The 22,145-nt window shown below is 49.0% G+C and overlaps 1 protein-coding gene across 3 annotated transcripts in view; it reads left to right on the top strand.

Annotated features, from left to right (window-relative positions):
• Positions 1–22,145, top strand: part of SAFB2 (scaffold attachment factor B2) — a 30,788-nt gene that overhangs the window by 5,008 nt on the left and 3,635 nt on the right. The window contains exons 3-17 of one of the 3 annotated variants that reach the window (XM_011373566.2): positions 1,030–1,094; positions 1,180–1,383; positions 2,816–2,878; positions 3,837–3,864; positions 4,774–5,284; positions 5,713–5,762; positions 6,322–6,422; positions 10,581–10,730; positions 10,818–10,930; positions 13,332–13,462; positions 14,715–14,827; positions 17,298–17,434; positions 18,862–19,143; positions 20,188–20,328; positions 21,606–21,648. In XM_011373566.2, the coding sequence (XP_011371868.1) occupies positions 1,030–1,094; positions 1,180–1,383; positions 2,816–2,878; positions 3,837–3,864; positions 4,774–5,284; positions 5,713–5,762; positions 6,322–6,422; positions 10,581–10,730; positions 10,818–10,930; positions 13,332–13,462; positions 14,715–14,827; positions 17,298–17,434; positions 18,862–19,143; positions 20,188–20,328; positions 21,606–21,648 (2,132 nt within the window). The remainder of the gene's footprint in view (positions 1–1,029; positions 1,095–1,179; positions 1,384–2,815; positions 2,879–3,836; positions 3,865–4,773; positions 5,285–5,712; positions 5,763–6,321; positions 6,423–10,580; positions 10,731–10,817; positions 10,931–13,331; positions 13,463–14,714; positions 14,828–17,297; positions 17,435–18,861; positions 19,144–20,187; positions 20,329–21,605; positions 21,649–22,145) is intronic. The other 2 variants (XM_011373568.2, XM_011373567.2) reach the window with 2 other exon arrangements.

The following is a 22,145-nucleotide window of genomic DNA, read 5'->3' as shown; positions in this document are numbered from 1 at the left end:
ACTAGCTTAATTTTTTTTTAAGTTGCAAGACATTGTATGGTATACTCCGGGGTTTTACAGCTTTGGCACTGTTGACATTTTGGAGTGAATAATTCTTTGTGGTTGGGCACTGTCCTGTGCATTGCGATGTGGCAGCAATCTTCGGTCACTCATTATCCACTCGATGCCAGTCGCACCCCCGGAGGTGTGGCCCCAAAAACATCTCCAGATGTTACCAGATTATACATCCCAATCTTCCCATTGACTCCTCATACTGGTGCCCCACATGTGAACAAAACGTGCTGTAATTGGTTTTCCTCTCAGGTGTTCAGGCTGTGTATGTGTTCTAGATGGGATAAATACCTATTTTTGAATTCCCTATCAGACATTTGGTGCATGTCTTAATGGAAACGCCTGCAGTAAAGGGCCTGCACATTTTAAAGACTTTTGATATATGTGGTGCTCAGGGATTTTACTTTCTGAGTCTAGAAGTTTCCGTTCTCCTACCCTTCCTGCGTGCCTTGGGAACACTTTACATTAACTGTAAATAGTTCTTTTGCATTCGCAAGACACAAGATGACTATGGACTTTGTGGTAGCTTTTGCCTTGCAGAAAAAGGTTCCCGAGCTGAAGGATGATAAAAGGCAGGTGGCCTGCCTGAAGTGGATGGGATGTAGGGAAGACCAGCAAGTTAACAATCTGGGGTGTTATTTTTGAGTTGCAGTTCTTTGATTAATAGGTGGATATTACATTTTTGAAATTACGTTTGTTGAAAAATGCTATCCTTTGCTCACTCTTTTTTAGAACGTTTGTCATTTGGCGTGCTTTTGAAAACTTTTTGATGCTCTTTGATATTTTGTGCAAAATCAAAATGCTTTGATAGTGTTACGGAAATCCCAAATGATCACGTCACAATAGAGACAAAATTACACACGATAGAATGGGCACCTCTGGTTTCCTCGTAACATGTTCTAAGTCTATTATTTTGCGTAAACTAATTATGAGGCCAGACCTGAGTGTTATCTGACTGAGTAATTATTCTCTAATTAGGACAGAAGATGGAGGATGAAGGCGCAGAAGACAATGGCCTGGAAGAGGATTCCAGAGATGGTCAGGTATGTGGCGTGACAGTGGAGACGGTGGCAAGAGCTCCGAGTCCTGGTCTGCCTGGTCGTTGATACCTCTCATTCCCATTCACAGGAGGACATGGATGCAAGTTTGGAGAGCTTGCAGAATATCGACATGATGGATGTTAGTGTGTTAGAGGAAGCGGAAGTCGAGAACAGCAACGCTCCAGACTTTGGGGAGGACGGCACAGACAGCATCCTCGATGCCCTTTGTGAGAGCAAAGAGTATGTGGCTGCGCAGCTGAGAGAGCTCCCGGCTCAGCTCCCGGAGCATGCTGTAGGTAACTTGGACTCGGGATGTGTGGTAGCCACAGGCTCCTGAGGCTCGGGCGATTTACATGAGTGAGAGAATGCTGGGTGGGGGCCGAAGGAAAAGCAAACGGCAAAATCGCCGTAAACACTTCCTTCCATACCTGATCATTGGTGTCCATTTAAACTCCACCAAGTCAGATGTTAACTAATGGATAACTTCTCTGTGGTACTGGAGAATATTTCAATAAGTGGGTGGGAGATGCTTTCTAAGCATAAGTTGTGAGTAAAAGGTTGGTACAGTTGAAAAAGTATTTTTCTTTTAAAAAGTAGGTTAAAAAATAGATAAAAAAACAGCTTATAATTTCATCCAAGTAATTTTGATATTTTGGAAAATGTACTATATACATAGGGTTAGTCTTATTAAAAGATGTGAAATATGCTGAAGAGAAGTATTTGTCCCCCCTAGAAGGACCCCTCATGTGAAAGGGCCCCCGATTAGTGTCCGTGCAGGCACAAGAGGACTTTAGTTCGTTACTGGGGTTAATTTCCCACCTTCTCACGCCCGGTGTCTTGGCATGGAGCTCTCAGCTGTGGCCATCCCAGGACCGATAGCCATTCTTATCTCACCAACGCGACATGCTCCGCCATTCTGGTTTGGTGGTTTTATTTAGTAAGACGTTACAGCTTTAACTGGAAAAAAGCGCCTTCATAGGACTGAACTTTAACCTTATGGGTAAAAGTCACAAACTCCAAACATCACCAAACCTCAACCTAGGGTAGCACTGAACAACTGATTCGTCCCTCCCCTCAGCACGATCCTGTTGTGTCATATTAATTATTTTCAGAGAGGTCTTGGTTTCCACCTCTTGGCTGATGGGAGCTTCCAGGTTATAAGGTTCAAACCTAGAAAAAGGAAAAAAAAGGGATGGGAAGGGATATTTTTGTGTTTTACTTTAAAAAATGAAAGGCCTTCAAATTTAGTAATCTTTAAGGTAAGTTGGGTTTTGTTTTAAATAAATAGTGTAAAAAGAGGAAACAATCAAGTGTTCGTTTTAAATAAAGCACTCTAAAAGAAAGTGCCTGGTTACTGTTATTTTAAAAGTTTTGCTACTGAGTGGAATCAGAGGATTTCGAAATTTTGCATTTTGCTTTGGGAACTCTGTGGCTGGGTGGTGTATGTCCGCCACCAGTATGTGGAAGCTGCATGGGAAATGAATTCGTTTCATTCGGGCGGTACTGACAGAATGCCTATCATGATGAGCCTCTGTCAGCAATGCCGGTGTCACCCAGTCCTGGAGCGGGCATGGGGGCAGGGAGGCAGGTGATAAACTGAATAATCCAACAGCAGACTTGCAGATGGCAGTAGGTATATGAAGGAAGTAGACATGTAGGTTGCCTGCAGTGTGGTGAGACGCAGACCTTGGCATTCACAAAGTGACCTTCCTTTCATCTTTCAGGTGGATGGGGAAGGCTTTGAGAGCACTTTGGATGCTTCATCGTTGGACTTCAGAGTACCTCCGGTAAGGGACCATCTGGTTGTGCAGGGCTGGGAATTTTGCGTGAGTGGTCAGCTTCCCGTAGCGGGAGAGGATGCGTGCGTGTACGTAGCGAGAACTATCTGCTGAGTGTTGATACTGAGCTGGGTGCTGGGACAAGAGGTTGAGCCCAACCGCTCAGTCTCGGGATTTGCAGCCTAGTGGGGGCAGGGCAGATGCCCAGCAGGGATGAGACTGGGAGGGAGAGAAGTTCAGTGTGGGACAAGTTTAGGCCGTCGGGCTGTGAATGCGCCTAGGCGGCTTCCTGGAGGAAGTTGTGTCCTGACTGGGGTCTGACATCGGACAGGACTTAGCCCGGTGAGGGAACACAGGCGACTTTGGGACAGAGGAAATGTGGTTCACTACGGGGATGGCGCACACGGGGTGGAGCCAGACTGGCCGGTGGGGTGGCGGAAGCTGGGTGGGCCTGCTTGCCAGAGTGCGGGCCAGGGAAGGGGCTCTGCTGATGATCTTACAGATGGGCATGGCAGGGAGAGCTTTTAAGCAGGGTAGAGACAGGGTAGAGAGATGCTTTTAATAGGTTTTAGCTTTAAACAACAGTTTATGTTGGGAGAAACACTTCTCCAGTCTGGTGTGATGTATAAAGTAGTAGCCATCTGTGTGATCTCTGCCTTGACTGTGGGAGTCTTTGCCAGCCTCAGGGTCCATTATTACTATATCAGCTCAACGCTGAGGCAGTGTGGCCCAATTCTGAGGGGAGAATGGAACAGACTAGTACTAGTACCAGTACCCTTCCGCTTTTTGGCAGAAACTGACAAACGCACTAGTCTTCCTTGAATGACCATAGAACGGGATATGGGGTTTTGAGTGGAGAAAGTTGAAACAAGCATTTCTTCATTCTTGATTGAAAGCTGTACTGCTCGGGCAAAGTATCCGCCCAGTGTTCTAAGTGCCTCGTTTTCCTTTCTCTTTTTCTAAATAGGATATTGACGAACCGCTATTGGAGCCAGGTACTGATAAGAGAAACACAACAGTTATGGTTCGAAAGTTTTCTCCCTACTATTGTTTTCAAGCTGTCTATGTCTTTTAAGCTGGGTTACGGTCTCGTGTGTTATTTTAACGGTGGACGATCCAGATCATACAAGGATCAGAGATTGGAAACCCATTCGTATCACCAGATCTGTGGAACAGCCGTTCTGGTTTCTGGCGGTCACGTGCATGTGCTGAGATGTCGCGATTACGCTCATCTCTCTAACCACGTCGAGTGGTATTTATGTAATTTCTCCCCCTTGATCCTTCCATGTGTTTCTACACATGAAACAGATCTTGTGATATGTCGCTGCAGTCGTTTGAATGCAGTCAAGGCAGGTTAAAGTGGTTGTCAGGGCACTTATAACCCGAGAAGTGACTGGATTCCAGAAGAGGAAACAGAGTTTCTTCATGAAAATTTCCAACACGTTATTTCCCTTCTGGACTGCGTTTTTCTCCCACCATCGGAAGAGTTTCTGGTTGTCAAATTGGACTGTTCTGTTAAAAGAAATTCAAAGAAATTTGGAAATTGAGCTGTCATTGAATGGTGATTGCATTCGGTTCAGCACCTTGGACGTTGGAAAAATAAGTCCGAAGACCCAGACTTGAACAAAACACGAAGAAGACTGTCGAGAAGCGGCCAAGTGGTTGTAGGTGCTTAAATCTGTGGGGGCCTTTTCTCTTCCGGGTAGCGTAGCGGCTTGCTCTAGCAGGCGGTCGGAGCGCAGGTAGTGTAACCAGTGTAACGTGTGTACCCGCGGGTTTTCCAATCTCTGTGTAGCTAGCAGTTCTCTTCGTGTTAGTGGCAGCCGTGCCAGTTCCGCATTTGTGATTGCTGTATTTCCCTGGTAATTAAACCTTGTGCCATTCTATTCCTGTTAAATCCGTAGAAAATGAGAAAATACTCGACATTTTGGGGGAAACTTGTAAATCTGAGCCAGTAAAAGAAGAAGGTTCCGAGCTGGAGCAGCCATTTGCACAGGATACAAGTAGCGTGGGGCCAGACAGAAAGCTTGCGGAGGAAGAGGACCTTTTTGGCAGCGGCCATCCGGAGGAGGGTGATTTAGATTTGGCCAGCGAGTCAACGGCACAAGCTCAGTGGAGCAAGGCAGACACCCTGTTAGCGGTAGTGAAAAGGGAGCCCGTGGAGCAGACAGGCGGTGACGAGAGGACGGACTGTGAGCCTGTAGGGCTAGAGGAGCCAGTTGAGCAGAGTAGTAAAGCGTCAGAGCGCGCGGAAGCCTCTAGCGAGGAGGTCGCGGAAGCGCCCCGGGAAGCCTCAAGCCCAGACCCCAGAGATAGCAAAGAAGACGTGAAGAAGTTTGCTTTTGAAGCTTGTAATGAAGTCCCTCCGGCTCCTAAAGAGTCCTCAGCCAGTGAGGGCGCTGATCAGAAAATGAGGTTTGTTTTTTCTCAGTTTTAGACCAGACGCTATCTCCTTTTCATTGGTCGTTTAATGACACACATAAGCTGTTTTTTCTGCAATTGGCCAGCCAGACTGACGAAATTGTAGCTTACTTCTAAAGAATGTTTTATTTCTCTTTGTGTATTTTTAATGGGTGATTTGATTCCTTTTCTTTTTCTCAACCTACTATGGTTGTCTTCTTAAATCGTTAAGCGTTCTCTTCAGCTAAATCGAATTGACTTAAGAATCTGACATTGTATTTTGGGCGGGGGGGTCAGATATCCAATATAAGCTTGCAAAGGTGTCTGTTAAAATTTTATTTCAGACTAATTTTCTGGTAGGTATTCAGTTTTAGCACATATGCTTTTAATTTAGTTCTCTCTCTTTCTTTTCCTGTGTGATTAACATTCACTTTTGTCTCTAGCTCTTTTAAGGAAGAAAAAGATATAAAGCCAATCATTAAAGATGAAAAAGGTATGATTTAACTTACGTGGTTGGGGGCCTCCTATGGAGTCCTTAGTTTGGGATGGAGGGAGGGGCCTGTGGGAGCCACAGTCTGTCTGGATCCAGTAGTTGTTCCATTGTAGATTACTGGAACGAACCGTCTTGGTGGTGTCTTGAGAGACTATCTTTAAATGTCGGCAAGCTGACTTTTATGTCTCTCTCGAGGTTGTCATTTTTGGGCTAGTGAAAATCCTGTCATACTACATCCTATTATAGTCCTATTTTTCCCTTGCATAGCAATCTAACAGGAGTTCTAGAAACTTCTGTCTTGGTTGGGAACTGATTGTTGAAAGACATTTCAGTTTGTCACTGACTTGGACATGATTATTTCTCAAGTAAGAAAACTCAGTTTCTGCCACTCAAAGTTTTCGTCTTCTGTCCTAGGTTGTGGCAGTAATTAAATTCTTGAATCAGAAGAGTCGAAATTGAACATAGTTATTAGGGTTTAAGAGAGGACCACCATCTTAGGCGTGGCTATGCTTCCTATGATGCCTGGAAGCCAAACATAATCCTCTCCCTCCTGCTCCAGGTCGGGCGGGCAGCAGTTCTGGCCGGAATCTGTGGGTTAGTGGACTGTCTTCCACAACTCGAGCGACAGATCTGAAGAACCTTTTCAGCAAGTATGGAAAGGTATGCTCTCCCTAACGTTTCACCACCCAGCTTTGATTTAGCGTTAAAAAAACGTGCCCAAGGGTTTAGAAGCTTTCTTGGTGCCGCCGTTAATTTTATCGGTGGTTGTTTCTGATTTTAAAAAAGGCAGGGGAGGAATCCTCTAGGGGGAAAAGCCACCTGGCTTTGGGTGATGTGCCTTGTTTTCTGGTGGACAATGGATAACAGGCAGAGCAGACGATCATGTAGAACAGCGCTCAGAAAACGTGGATAAGGAGTCCCAATCTAAATGTTCTTATGGTTTTTTCTAACTTTTCGAAAACACTGCCGTCTTTTAGTGTATACAAAACTTAAAACTGGCATGCCGAGTTTTCGTTCTTAACAGTAAGCGAGGAGTTGACATGTAGCATTTTCTAAAATCTTAACAGCATCTTAAGTGTATAGTTGGAGAACTGGAACGCGATAGTGGTTTATAAATAAATCAACTCAGGCTGCTCACAGGTGCAGGAGGAAAACAATACAATTCGGAAGTCTTCCAAGGAACTTGAAGGATTTTTAAAAATCCTGTCATCTTGAAATTAGATGATGAAACAGCCTTACTATGTGAGTCGTAGGCACGCCCTGGTCCCCTGGGTGCCTGCGGGAAGCAGCCCTCTCGGAGAGGTAGGTGAGGTGTAGAGAAGCTGCGGAGATTCCAGGCAGAGTTTCGGTGGCTGTCGCAACCTGGCTGCCCAGGTCATTCCTTGCTCAGGTCTGTGTCACCCAATTAGATAATTGGTGAATGCATTGGTGACTTAAGCAGATAGGACCTAGAAGCAGCATTCAGAAGGCCTTCTAAAACTATTAAGCTGTAATCTACTCATTGATTTTGTTGACTCCCTTCTGGACCCAGGCACTGATTATAAAGCCTGTGTAAACAGATAGGAAGTCACTGTCACCATAGATCTTGTAGGCTGGTGGAAAAGTCATTTACGCAATAAACATACCACACATTCTGATAAGTATATTAAGGAAAATTACAGCATGCCATTCGTGTGTGGTAGGGAGGCCTAATTTGGATTTGGGAGGTAGGTTCGACAAAGCTTGCTGAGGTGGTGATATGTAAGGGGAAGGCCTGAGTTGGCCCTTGGCCTCAGGTCCGGATAAAGGAAGTCTCTGTGGTGGGACCAGGTGAACGTCAAAGGCTGCTGCGAAGAGCTAGAAGGCCATAGGGAAAGGGGGACAGGGACGTGTGAGGTTCTCGTGGTATCCGCTCTCATTTGGGCTTAACTGCCATTGGAAGTGATTCCTTGCAAGGATGATTAGTTTGGTGGAAAGGTCAAATGACCCCATAATTGGCTCAGCCCCCTGACCTTGAGGAGAGGCAAGAATGTTAAGCTTCATCTCTGCAGTCAGAGAGCTGACACTTGTGTCCGCCTCAGAAGAGGCTCTTGTCACCTTCGGCCCTGTAGGAGATGCTCTGGGTGGATGGGAGCTTTTCTCTGCAGACAGAGCAGCATTCCTCCAGCCCTGTAGGCAGAAACACAAATGTCCGGGTCTGCGGGGAACCCAAAGAGCATGGACCCCGCCTCGTCATCTCTCAGTTGGGTCACAGGTCCAGAGAGAGGAGATGACTTGTTCAGGTTCACTCAGATGGTCAGAGCCAGAACACAGGGTTCCTGGGTCTTGGGTCCTCTGTACTCCCCTGGGTGCTGGCTCTACCCTCACTTCTTGGACCGTCTTACAGGAGGTTTGCATTTAATGTGAACATTCATGGGGCGGGGTTTCAGTCTGCCATCTCGCTGTTTTCTCTGTCCCGTTTCTTCTTGACTGCAGTGTTCCTGTTCATTTGCCGCGCTTTGCATTGGGTATTTTTTTTTTTTTTTTTTTTTTACAATTTGTGGTTTATTAATCTATAACTATATATATAACTGGTATATCTAAATTCTAGTTCCTCGAGGTGTACAGTTAGGTTGTTGATTCGAGATTTTTCTTGTTTGTTGACGTGGGCATTCATTGTGAACTTCCCTCTTAGAACGGCTTTGCCGCATCCCGTTGTTGACTTTCCATTTTCATTTGTCTCAAGATATTGTTTTCCCTTTCGATGTCGTCTTTGTTGTTTTGGTTGAACTATAACTTTTTTTTAGTGGTTGCTTGTAGGAATTAGGGCTTGTCTTAACTGACCTCGGTCCTTCCCAGTGACATCATACAGTGGTACGTGCCTCATGGTAGTGGCCCGCCGTTGCCCCTCAGCCTTTACCACGGCACCATCGTACGTTGTACTTCTAGTCAGTGAACCACACAGTGTATTCTTGGTTTGTTTTTGTGGAAATTTTTTTTTTTAACAATTATCCTTAAAAGAGATTAATAAGAACAAAATGTGGGTTTGTTTTTTTTTTTTTTATCTCCCATGTGTTTACAGTTTGGGGTGCTCTTTGTTCCTTTTTGTTTGTATCCGAGTGCCCACTGGTTACCATCTCCCTCCGTGAACAGTTCTCGTAGGGCAGGGTTGCCGATGGGAAATCTGTAGATCCACAAAAGTGGTTCTTTTGCTTTCGTTTTGGAAGCCGTTTCCGCGGGCATGGAATTCCGGGTTCGTTGATCTTTGAGACGACAGAGCCGCCCCACTGCTCATGGCGCACGTCGCTCCCCACCGGTTTGGGCCACGGTCCTCAGCTTTGTTCTCGTGCACTCACGTGGCTTCTGTTCCTCCGGCCGCCTCTCATTTTCTCTTTATCACTGGTTTGGAGCACTTTGCCGGTGACGTGTGTTGATTTCGTTTGCTGAGGTTTCTCCTGTGCCGCCTGCCTCTGAGGACACCACACATCCCATAAGTCACTGTTGCTCTGGTTTCTTCCATGTCGGTCGTCTTTCTCGGTTTCGTTTTGAATAAATAGCTTCCCTTACTGTCGTCAGGCGTTCGGATCTTTTCTTCTGTAGTCTCAGCTGTCAGTCTCATCTAATACATTTTTCGTCTACAGAAGTTCGGTGCGGGTATTCTTAAACATCCATGTTTCCACCTGACGTGCTCAGCCAGTCCTCTGCCTTCTTGAATAGGATAAAGCGAAAACCGTTTGGTATCTTTGTCCACTAATTCTGTCATTGTGTCATTTCTGGGTGTTTCTATCAGTCAGTTGGTTTTCCTCATTAGAGTTGGATTTTTCTCCGCTAGCCTAGTTGTTTCTGATTAGATGCCAGGCGTTGGGACTCTTGCCTTGATGAGAACTGGTTATCCTTGTGTCCCTACAAATGTCCTTGAGTTTTGGCTGGGGCACAGTCCAGTCACTCACTCCCTCTGAGGGAGCTGTTAGGCTTTGCCATCGGGCCCAAGGAGCCTTAGGTTGAGGCCGGTGTCATCGCCTCCTAGGCACCGCCCTTCCACGCACTCGGCCTGATGCCCGGGAATGACAGGCTTTGCAATCCCGGTCACTGAGTTCACTCTGTGGGGGGAATGGGCCATTTGCAGCACGGAGCGAGCCCGGGGATTGTTCCCTCATCTCCTGCAGCTGGTCCCCTCCCTGGCCTTGCTGATTTCCTCACGCGTGCGCTGCTCAGGGGACCCTCGGCAGCTTCCTGCCACCGTCTCTGCACAGCTCTGTCCTCTGTGGTAGTATGGTTGCCTGCTGCCTGGATCTCAGACTCGGAGCTCTGCTCACCCCGGGTAGCGCCCCGCTCAAGCCCTCCTCCTGTGGTCTCCAACCTGTGTGTCTGTAAACCCTTGTTGCCCGCATTTCCTCCCGTTTTTTAGTTGTTTCAGCAGACAGGAAGGTAAATGCTTAGTACTCCAGTCTGGCCGGAAATGGGCATTCGCTCTGCATCTGGGCCAGCGCTCGCCTTGGTCCACGTAGACGGGTGCGTTTCTGAGCACATAAAAGCCCTCAGCTATCCACGGATGCAGTGCAGTTGGAGAAAATGAACCAAGTGAGGAGGGCTTTTGATTAATTAACAAGTTGCGGTTAGTGACGTTTAACTGTCTTTAGCTTTCCTGGTTTTTTGCTGTCACTACAAGGGCTGATCTGGTATCAAAAGCAGTTGTATTTTGATAGGTCAGGATTAACTAGAACCACTTTAATAACTGAAGATCCGACAATTTCTGGAGAAGTGCAAACTAGTGGAAATAATTCTGACCAGTTATCTGCTAATAACTTTTGACGTGTCATGTGGTTATTTGAGAAAATAAGAGTGCCCTTTCCCACAAAGGTGGTCGGGGCCAAAGTGGTGACCAACGCCCGCAGTCCTGGTGCTCGCTGCTACGGCTTTGTCACCATGTCAACATCCGATGAGGCGACAAAGTGTATCAGCCATCTCCACAGAACTGAACTTCATGGGAGAATGATCTCCGTAGAGAAGGTGAGGCGGTCTTTGCCTGCTGTAGCTCCCAAGCACCACACGCGACAAGACCTGACCTGTGAGCTGTTTATCTGCATTATATTTTAGGCTAAGAATGAACCTGCTGGGAAGAAGCTGTCCGACAGAAAAGAGTGTGAAGTGAAGAAGGAAAAAGTATCTAGTGTTGACAGGCATCATTCTGTGGAGATCAAAATTGAAAAGTAAAGTGATTTTTTTTAACCTTTCTTTTGGGACGATGGCTGGGAGGAGGGCAGGTGGCGGCCACAGGGTCACTCATGAAACAGGCATGTGGTCTTCTTTGCATAGACAGCCTTCCCAGCTTCTTATTTAAACCAGAGGTGGTTTTGCATCTTGCTGCCTTTTTAAAGTCAGCTTTCAATACAGTTATTAATTGAAGTAACCTATAACTCTGAAAAGTGGATTCAGATGGTCCTTAATTAGTATGCTTGTCCAAACAACTTAGTACCCTATTTTTAAAAAAACACACAAGATGAAAGAATAATACTTCTGTTTCATTCTTAACGTCTGGGCCCTCACACTTACAGGTCCACTCACACTGTAAAAACTGAACCCTTTGCTGAGAATCTGTCAGTCTCAGTAATTCCATTTTGCTGTTTTTTACATAAGAAAATTTAGCATTGTGTATACATGACCATGGACGTCAATACTCGTAAGTTGGACTTGATTTTTAAAGATGTAATTGACAGCCTTCATCGTGGCCACGTTGGAAATCGTAGGTGCGTGAGAAATGGATGTCAGATTAGCCTTTACCTACTTGGAAGTGAGGCCTACACTTTTATTAGCAGTTTCTCTAAAGATAGATACATCTACGAAGGGTGCTGAAAAATCTGTGTTGGTAGAGAATGGAGAGCTATTGAGAGTTCTTGATTCTCTTGGTGTCTTGAGTTACATTTTACTCCTTGATTGTCTAATCACAAAAGTGAGGTTTGTTTACAGCATAAAGGAAGGGAGACAACCAGCTACCACGGGCCGGGGGTTCCTTTAACCCCTGGGCGAGTCCCGTGAGGTCTGTGCTCTGTATAGAAGAGGAAACGGGCTCAGAAAGGGGCTGTGCTGGCCCAAGGTCACACAGCCCGGCTTGCAAGTGTCGAGGCCAGGATTTACTCCTGAGCCGCTGTCCCCAGCGATGGGCACTTAACTGGGTGATGAGCTTAAGATGTTTAAAACCAAACTGCCTTCAAGTGGTTTGCCTAGGAGATTGAGCATTTTAAAATTTGTTTTTAAGCTTATTTTTTTTCAAGTAAAAATCTATCTTAACCTTTCATTCTAAGAATTTTTAGGCTCAGTGGTCAGCCTGAGCGACATAGGGAAGCTCTTCCACAGAGGTGGCTGCCTTGTCTTGGCTGTCCTGGACGAGTGGCGATTGCTCCGTGATTGCCGCTGCGAATGCACATGCCGAAGTCAGGCGTGACCCACTACCCCGGGGGACACTTTTTGGTTTATATCCCTTCAGCCTTTTTTTCCTATATACTTTGTTTTTTTTTAGGAATTACTTTTTAACTTAGTTTTATCAACAAGTTCTTTGTGTGTAGGAGGTACCATGTGAGTCCAGAACAAGTAGGGGACGGGTCTCCTGTCCAGACACCCTTCAGGTCTCCTGCAGGGGGGAGGCGCATCCAAGATGATCCATGGCAGCCTTGTCTGTAGTCGTGGCATCACTGGAAGCAGTCTCTAGTAGGTCAGAAGGAAAATGGGGAATGACCGTGAGGTGTGCAGCAGTTGAAAGGAACCAGATCCGTGTGTGTGTCTACACAGACTAACCTTTAAAGCACGAGGCGAAAAGCACTATAGGGCAGCATGTCGAGTGCCATCCCATTATGTCAGTCTCTAGAAGTGCCATAAAACATCCCAGCGGGCAAGAAGTGCTGGTTAACCCAGAGCGGCCCGGCTTTCTCATCTCAGAGCCTGGCACATTGTGGGCATTTGATAAGCATAGAGTTTAGCTGCCTGAAACAGATTTGAATGGCAATGATGATTTATTTCACTGCTTAGAATAAAACTGCCTTCGGTTGAATTGTTACTAACAGTTTCCATATTTGCTGACATATAACACACCATTTTAACTCCCCAAAGTATGCATTTAGCAGGCGCGAGTGCTGGTGGGTGGGTGGGCGGGTGGGCCACTGTTTCGTGCCGCAGGGACTTCCCATCCTCATACGGTACCTCCATTCTATTTTGTACTGTGCCTACTTGGGAAAAATGTTTTTCCCCACGAAACTTAATATTCCACACATTTCGTTTCACGACGAAACATTTACACAGTAGTTCTTCACAAGCATCCTTACATGGTTGGAGTGTTTTCTCGCGTCCACTCGCGCGCCTGTCTTATATACGAGTGCAGCTGGCATTTTGGAAAAACATCCCCAGGAGCCTGCCGTTTCATCCTGCGTGCTTGGGATGTAGCAGATAACTCAGGTGGGAGTAGGGGCTGCGCCCGGAGAGGGAGTTATCATCCCCACGGTTTTCAAACAGTTCCCTCCATCCACTTCCCGCCAGGCTGGTTTGTTGTATATCTGAGCGAGCGAAGCGCTCCTGGTAGAGTCTCGGGAACTCAAGTTTGATAACCACATTTTTACGTAGAACCGTAATTAAGAAGGAGGAGAAGGTCGAGAAAAAGGAGGAAAAAAAGCCCGAAGACATTAAGAAGGAAGAAAAAGACGAGGATGAGCTGAAACCGGGAGCCACAAATCGGTCCAGAGTCACGAAATCAGGTGATGAGCGTCTAAGTGTTCAGGAACCGGGAAGAGCCAGTCAGGGTGGTGGCTGGTGGGTGTCATAGATCAAGTGGGCACGCGAGCTTTTGGTGGCTTTGCTGAGTTTGGCTGCTCGTGGGGGGCCGTTAAAGTAGCAGAGCCCCAGGCGATGAGATGGCATACCGGAGTTCCTGCTGGGCAGCGGCAGTCCGGAGGTGCTGTGGGTGGTGACTTAAGCTTACTGGCGCTCCAGTTCAGTGACTAGGGTTCCTGCTTGTCCTGAGTCTCCAGCAGAAGAGAGACACTTGCCAGAGGGGGGTATTCTAGTTCGTGAAACTAATTCAGTACAGTTCTGCAGGTGTGTTGTCAGGTTTTTCCCACGTGCATGTTAAAGCCAGGTCTAGTAAAAACTAGTGAAGCGAAAGACCCTCACGTAATCTGTCCCCTTCGAAGCAGTTGCCCTTGGAGCATGCCACTTCTGTTGTCGTTTTATAAAAATTCCTCGTGCTCTGCGCCTTCAGAGTTGCACGAGACTCCACAAAATGTTTTGTGGCAAAAAATCCCGTCTCCTCCTGTGCTCCGAAAGAGAAAACTAGAAACAAAACCCAACCATCTAGAGCACTGGGATTTGGTGCAGTGCATTCGAAGTTAAATCTTGAGCGTTTGCAGTAATTTGAGCGTTTGCAGTAATTTGTCTCATGAGGAACGTGTCTTTAAAATGTCCGAGTATTGCAAATCTCCCTAAATCAGTAATCGTTCCAGTGGTTTAGAGCCTGCTTAGCGTAGCGTGGAGCGGGGAGTCGGTTTGGAGCCTTTGCTGCTGTAGACGAAGGACGGGAAGCCCACTCGTGCTAAGGGGGCTCCCCCAGAGCTGGCAGTGTCTGATTTGGAGCACAAGGACCAAGTTTTACAGAGCTTTCCAGAATGTGTGGGAGGAATAAAAATCAAAATCACTTCTCGGGGAGCCACTAGGATTGAATGTGAGGAGTAATGGGGCCCTGCAGGTGGGATGTGTTCGTGTACACGTCGCAGAAGGCACTTTGACTCAGATTTAAGTTTAAGATGTGAGCAGATCACATCCACTCCATTCCAGTGAGCAGAGACCTGTGAGGGTCTGCCAGCCATTTCATGCTTCCTTTATATCGTCATGAAGACGGGGTGAGTCACGGGGCTCCCGCAGTCAGCACCAGTCACTTGGCAGAGTGGCGAGAGCCCCCGTCCGGCCCATGCACCGCTTGCTGGAAGCGAGGGCGTCGGCATGTTTTCACAGATGGCTGTGTTTTTCCTGAAGGAAGCAGAGGAATGGAACGGACAGTCGTGATGGATAAGTCAAAAGGAGAGCCTGTCATTAGTGTGAAAACCACAAGCAGGTCAAAGGAGAGAGTGAGTATTGCTTCTGTATCTCAGGTCCCGCTGTTTTTGTTGGCTTAATGACTACTTTGATTTGCATTATGAAAACAACATTGTTTGCCCTTGACGTTTTTAAGAATTCTTCGAAGTCCTCAGGAGGCGCATTGTTAACTCTAGGTTATATGTACAGGCAAATCAGGTTCTAGAACTCATTTCAAAACAGTACTCATCGGCGCTGGCTCTCCGCAAGTGTCGGCCTTTCACTGATTCTCCGTCAGGTTGTACCGTCTTCTGCCGGGAGACCTGGTTCTGGACGGCGGCTCACCACCGGGCATGGTGGGTGGGCTGCTGCTCTCCGGCCGAGCGTTAGCAGGCCGTTCGTGTTCTTTGGTTGATTTTCTACTCTTCTGTTAACCAAAAAGAGACGTAGAGTCCACCCTAGGACTGTCTGCATGTCGTCAGACAAGGAGCTTGTGCGCCCAGCTGGACAGGCCGGTGGCTTCCCGTTTTGCTCCCTCTGCTCTGGAAAACAAAGCTCTGCTTCCCAGACGAAGGTCCCAATGAGAGCGCGGATGGAGACAGCGCTGCTTTTCCAGGGGCGCGAAGGGAACAGGGTCCACCCAAGAACTTCACTGTCAAGACTCTATTTTTAAGTTAACGTTTGGATTCTGTAGAGAATAGTTTCTGCTGGAATTTTTTTCTGTGGGCTACAGGAAAATCATAAAATAAGAGAAACTTAGAGAAGAAAACAAAGATGCTTTCACTAGCCAGATAGCAGTAATGCGTGCAGGATTAGAATATTCAGATAGTACAGGAAGACACAACACAAGCAAAACAGAAGTCTCTCCACTTCGACACGGGCTCCTCACACGTGTTCTCAGCGCATTACACACGCAGCACACATGTGTGCTGAGAACACCACGACTGACCAGGCCCCCTGCAACACCCTCAGATACCTTTTGTATGTAATCTGTCTTGGAGAGCTTAACATACTGAGGTGTATGGCTCTACTCCCTAACTTTTTTTTTTTTAATCTAGTTTTGAAATACGTGTAGATTCACAGGAAGTAGTAAAACTGCAGAGGTCCCACGTGCCTGTCAACCCAGTTTCCCCCGGTGGTTTTATTCCCTATAACTAGCATGATGTCAGAGCCAGAAAGGTGACGTCCACGTTGGCGTACGGTGTGTTTGCAGAGCTAGGACATGTACTCACCAGTGTAGACGGACATATCCCTTTTTGAAAACTGCCATGGGGCGGCCATCCTGTGTGTGCCCCTTGGCAGACTTGCATTCATACCAGAAACGCCCATCAGAGGTGCTCGTGCATTATTCTTTGTGACAGATGTCATCAGGTCCCCTTCAGGAAGGTTGCCGAGGCTATTGACATTCATGGGATGCGTAGCATGTACCAGGCCGCTCGTAAGTGGCAAGGCCGTGAACCCAGGAGTCCAATTTGGGGACTCCACTGCCGTGCCGGCCGCCACGTGAGATTGAACCCTCACCTTGGAATTTAGGGTGTCTGTCCCTCCTCACCCCAGCCTATTGTGTGTGCAGATCACACTAAATTTTGCCCGTCTCACAGGTGATCAGTGTCCTGTGGTGTTTTGGGCTGTAGATCTGTCCTCTTCCTGAGGTTGTCCTATCTGTCTGTCCGTCCCTCTTCTCCCCCTCGTCCCCTTTTTTTCTTTCTTTTTTTTTTTTTTTGAGTAGGCTATTTGGTCCTAACGTTTGCCCGTCTCTTTATTGGGTTGCTTTGTCTTTCGTTGATTGTGCTCTTGCATGGACTGATTAAGGAATTAGGCTGAGCGGCTTTTTTCAAAATGTGGTCCCCCAGGCCGCTTCCCTGGAGAGTCAGGCTGTGGGTTTGCAGGGGGCCTCGTGTTTAGGGCCCTGAGGCAGCTTCCTGGGAGAGTCTGATTCGTCACCAGTTTGGGTGTTCCAGCCTCTGAGAGCCTCAGAAATGGGAGTCGGCCATTGGTGTTTCCTGCCTTACCCAGAAATGGAGCAGCGTGAAAGTCCTGTTAATACTTTCCGCCTTGATGGGGCGCCGCTTTACAGCACAGTGCCTGCCGCTTGCTCTGTCTACTTCAAGGCCGCTGGCCTGAGCCCCAAGCCGGCCGTCGAGAAGTGAAAGGTGCAGGCCATCATCCAGCTGTCCAAACAGCTGGCTTGATGGCTGCCTCTGGTGAACGGATGGGCATCAGGTGTCCAGTTCTCTAGATTACGTGGTGTATGTGACTCGGCTGCGCTAGTAAAACTCCCTGTAGGTCTTCCCAAGGTTTTCTCTCCCTTTTCTCTTTCCCGAATGCCCTTCATTCACAGCGTTTGAGGGCTAGACTCTACGATGCAGTGGAACTCGGGCATGTAGTAAAGTGGCCTGTGCCGTGGTCTCCGTGTAAATTGCACACGACAAGAATCCTAGTCTAGTTCAGATGTGTGTACTTAACTTTGTGCATTTGTTGTAATCATTTTTCTGACGTTAATAAACCAATTTTGATAAACAGAGCTCCAAGAGTCAGGATCGCAAATCGGAAAGCAAAGAGAAGAGAGACATCTTGTCATTTGACAAAATCAAAGAGCAGAGGGAGCGAGAGCGCCAGCGGCAGTGGGAGCGGGAAATCCGGGAGTCGGAGAGGCGGCGGTGAGTGGGGCCGAGCCAGGCTGGCGGCCGCTGGTCTCCTTGGGGCACGGTTGTCCTTTCTCCCCAGTCAAGTCTCCTATGTGGCCTGAACTCCCTGCACTCCGCCCCCATGAGTTTCCTCCAGGACCGAAAGGTGAGGGTTCGAGCCAGATCACAGTCCATCATGGGTTTATCTGCTGAGCATTTCCTCTGGCCAAAGTTGGACCCTGGCCCGTGGAGCAGCCTCATCCCGGGGTGGCTCTGATGGAGGGTCCCCAGCGTTGAGACCTCAGTCTTCCCTCCAGAAGCCTATGTAAATAAAATCAAAAACAGCAGCTAAGGAATGGGGTGGCTTTGTTAGAGGTATTATAGGAGTGGCTTCTTCACTCCTGGGGTGTCTGCGTTTGGTGGCCTTCTCACGCAGCAGTGGCCACACAGCGACGTTCTTTGCCCCTCTCGTCTTGTTGAGCTGGTTTATCAGAGTACTTTGGATTTCTGCCGTTTCACGCCCGGGTGTCTAGAGCCTCGTCATTTTCCCTCCAGCGTTGCTCTGTGAAACAGAAAGCTCTCTGTCACGGCGTTTGGGGAACTTCTTTGAGCTAAAGCAGATCACATAGAAACTTCCTGAAGGTCGTGTGATTTCAGCCCCTGCTTATGTCAGTTTGGAGAATAAACGCACATTGAGAAGCATTTTGACCGCCTTCGGAGGTCTTGGGCTTCCAGCTGGCTGGCTGGTGCTTGGTTTGGAGCCTTTCCAGGCACCGGTGGAGTGTGTGGGGCGACAGTGACTGCTCCTCAGATGCAGAGGGGGGCGTCCCAGTCCCTGCTCAGCTCCTGGGGAACAGAAGCTGAGGACATGTAACCTTGGCTGTGGCTGCTGGTGCCAGGCCAGCATACGATGGTCAGTCTCTCAGCCTTCTTTTCTGTTCCCACACCTTGCCAGGTCTGTTCACGGTGACAAAAATACAGCCTTTTTCAAGGGAAGGTGTGAAAAAGAGACAGCTCCTTGTAGAGCATTAACCCACGGCAGAGCGCCCCTCTCCCTCGGGTAGCTCTTGTTGTCGCTTCCAGGCTTCGCTCTGGGTTTACGCCTTTTTTTACTTTCCCCTCTTAATGACATGGCTTCATTCTGGGGCCTTTAAGCCAAGTCCTCCTGGCCCGTGTCTCCTTGCTGTCGCCCACCGCCTCCCAGCCCACCCTGCCTCTGCTGTTTTGAGGAAGGAAAGGTTCGGAGGTTGGAGCTTCTGGAGGATCCAAGCAGCTCATCGGGGAGTGGCTTTGTTTAGCACCTGCCGCCTTCTAGCTGGGGCAGCAGCCGAGCCTGGGGCCCAAGCCGGCGAACCCAGAATGGCCAGCCGGAAGTGCTCAGGCCCCTTTGGGGGGCGATGCCCCAGTGACCAGGGGCCTCCATGGCAGGAAATCAAGGCAGCCTTGCCCTGTCCCCGCAGAGAGCGCGAGCAGCGGGAGCGGGAGCAGCGCCTGGAGGCCTGGAAGGAGAAGGCGCGACTGCAGCGGGAGCGCCTGGAGCTCGAGTGCCAGCGGCACCTCCTGGAGCGCGAGCGCATGGAGCGCGAGCGGCTCGAGCGCGAGCGCATGCGCGTGGAGCGCGAGCGCAGGAAGGAGCAGGAGCGCATCCACCGCGAGCGCGAGGAGCTGCGGCGCCAGCAGGAGCAGCTGCGCTATGAGCAGGAGCGGCGGCAGGGGCTCCGGAGGCCCCACGACGACGGGAGGTGAGGGCCTGGCCTCCCGTTCCAGTAGCCGCTTCCGCCCCTGGGCCCCCGAGTGCAGAGCCGGGGCTATTTAACACAGAATCTGGACCCCTGCCCAGAACCCACGGCCACCAGCACCTCCAGCGTATGGAGTTCAACGTCAAGGTCTTGTAGCTTTGCAACTCTTTTCCCCAACTGAGCTTCGGAGAACCTTGATGGTTACCACTTGCTGAAAGATCTGTGAAGCTTTCAGTTAGGCCGTCCCTTCGTTCCCACTGTGGTTCCTGGTGGAGCATAGTCACACACACACACACACACACACACACACCCACACACACTCCCACCCACCCACCCACCCACCCCCATCCCGAGTGCTTGTCATAGGAGACGACAAAGCATGCGTTAGGCCCGCATTGGCCATGGCTGCTGCTCCGTCTCGTGTGTCCTTGTAGAGGGAGAGGCACAGAGTCGGCACCGTGGAAAAGGACGTTGCCATCCGTGGAAAAGTAGGTTTATTGGTCTCCAGCTCCTCTGAGCTGCTTAATTGACGGCCGCCCATCACCCTGCCACCCATGAGCCTAGTTTTCTGGTAAAAATCAGGAAGAAGATAATTGGATGCTGTCCTGAGCTGTATGTAGTTCACTCTCACCTGATCTAATTTCCTTTGCATTTTGCAAAAAACTCAGAGGGAGATTCAGGTTACCAAGAAGACGGGAGGGTGAAAACGTGGTACCTTGGAAAGCCAGCACTGAAGAATCAAATATTTCATTTCACTCGCATTTGAGCTCAGGCAGGGATCAAGGTATTAACAGCCTCGTGACACAATTAGCTCACAGCAGTTCGTTTTTCAGAATTGTCAAATGAGAATACCCGTATGCCTCTTGGCGGTTTGGGGGATATTAATTTATCAAATCAAAGCAGTAATGATTGAATGTTTAGAGATTAGCCCTGCAGGACATTTTAAATGATACTGGGTCTGGAGAGAGTGCTCCTCTCCACCTCCACTCCCTTCCTTTTCCCCTTTATTCTCTTCCGTGTATGAAATTTGCATCCTTTTTACAATAGGCGAGATGATGTGTATTGGCCGGAAGGCAAACGTGTGGCCATGGAGGACCGGTACCGCCCGGACTTCCCTCGGTACGATCACCGCTTCCACGACTTTGACCATCGTGACCGGAGCCAGTACCAGGACCATGTGGTTGACAGGTCAGCGCCCCACCCCTTGTCTGCAGCAGGGGCGGGCCTCTGTTCTCTCAGTGTCTTTCTGACTTGCGAAGGTCCATGTGGGTGACTGACCGGACTGTGGGATTTGGAAACACGAGTGTTGGAATCTGGGGTCACTTAGAGCATCCGCGACTTCTCTGGCAGGAAGGCCCCTCAGCCCATTTCACGTGCTGTCCTTTGCACAGATAGGACAGATGGGGCCCTGGGCAGGACCTCTGCCTTGGTACATCCCCACCCCCCCAGACACTCAGATCTTTTGGGAGTGGCCCAGGCTCTGAGTTTCATGGTTCCCTGGGGATTTATCTCTGTCCTTCCCACCAGCACGAGCCTCCCTGGAATCATGGGGCTTTGTTAATACAGATGAAGAAGCAGTTTCTAGAGGGGCTGTGACCCGCCAGAGCCAGCACAGGCGGAGTGGGGGGGCTGGAGCCCACATCTGTGCGGTCCACTGACCACCGTAGGTCGCTGTGCCGACAAACTGCAGACAACTGACCAGAGAACAGGGACAGTGCTTAACGGGGTCGCCTTTGTGTTTCGAAGCTCTAGGCGGGGTTTTTAGCCGGTGCCTTTTTTCTCTTTCCCCCTCCCCCTGCCCCCCCCTTTGCTTTCCTTTTATTTCCTTTCCTTCCCTTTTCCTCTTTCCTCTCCTCCCCAATGCCTCGTTTAATGAGGACTACATCTGCTTGATTAGAGAGACAGCCCTTGCTTTTCCAGTTGCAGAATCCTCTCTTGGGGGAAATCTCAGCAGGCTCCCCTGGGCCACGTATCCTAGAGCCATCTTACCGGCCATTAGTTCTTCCCGGAGGGAAGAGAGGGGCGGGGAGGCTGCTGAGAAGCCACTCGTGCAATTCATTGTGGCTGGAGCTGGTTTGAGATTTGGTGTGAATCTCGTGATGGGCCAGACCAGAGGTTAGGGACCCTCTGAGGCTTCCCCATTACCCTGACTAGTGTCACCAGGCCACAGGTAAATAAGGCCTTAGCTTCCCGGGGTGGGCCTCTGCTTCTGAGACTCCTTTCTCTGAGGGATTTCAGTAAACTCCTTATTCTCACCTTTCTAAGATCTGATGTGATTCCTACCCCCAGAGCCAGATGTGAGCCAGCTTTTGTAAAAATTCAGGCCCGTAAATTTGTAGAAAATCAGCCCCGTTCATATGTGGGGACGTAAAACAAGTACCCCCATCGTGGAGCCCTTGTGTGGGGCCTGCAGAAATGTGTAGTGCTGTCAGCTGCTGTCACAGTGAGATTTTCCTTTTTTACAGAAGGGAAGGTTCGAGGTCAGTGATGGGAGAGCGAGATGGGCAGGTGAGTAGCGTCCAGACTCTGGCCCCGGGGCGCCTGCTCCTTGTTGGGGTGGGTGGGGGGCTCAGGCGCGCAGGATTGCTTGTTTCCTGATGAGTGAGTTCCTGTGTGCACATACGTAGGCTTGCTTTTTGCTTCATTTTATCCAGCCGAAACTGCAATGTCTCGTGGCCTGCTTGCTTAGAGTGCCTCTGAGTCTTGGGACTTTGGGGCTAAGTGGCCTTTTAGGGGGTCGTTTAGTCCATGTTTTGGTGGGGGCGGGGAGCGGCGGAGCTTCTACTTGCGGTGCTGGGGTGCGTTCTGGTGTCTTGGTGTGCATAGGCGGACAGGCCTCTGGTGATCTGCTGATACTCCATGAGGGGCGCTTCGGGTGTCGGCTCAGAAAAGGGGAGCCTGCTGTGAGAAGGGTGGGGGATGGGCTTCAAAGTTGTGGTTTTTGAAAGACTTTTTTTTATAATAGGTATGTTCTGAGAGGACATTAGATCCGCTCTGTCGCTGCC

Source organism: Pteropus vampyrus, unplaced genomic scaffold (assembly GCF_000151845.1).
Source record: "Pteropus vampyrus isolate Shadow unplaced genomic scaffold, Pvam_2.0 Scaffold226, whole genome shotgun sequence".
NCBI lineage: Eukaryota > Metazoa > Chordata > Mammalia > Chiroptera > Pteropodidae > Pteropus > Pteropus vampyrus.
Note: the sequence above shows the minus strand (reverse complement) of the source record. Positions and strands in the feature narration are given on the sequence as shown.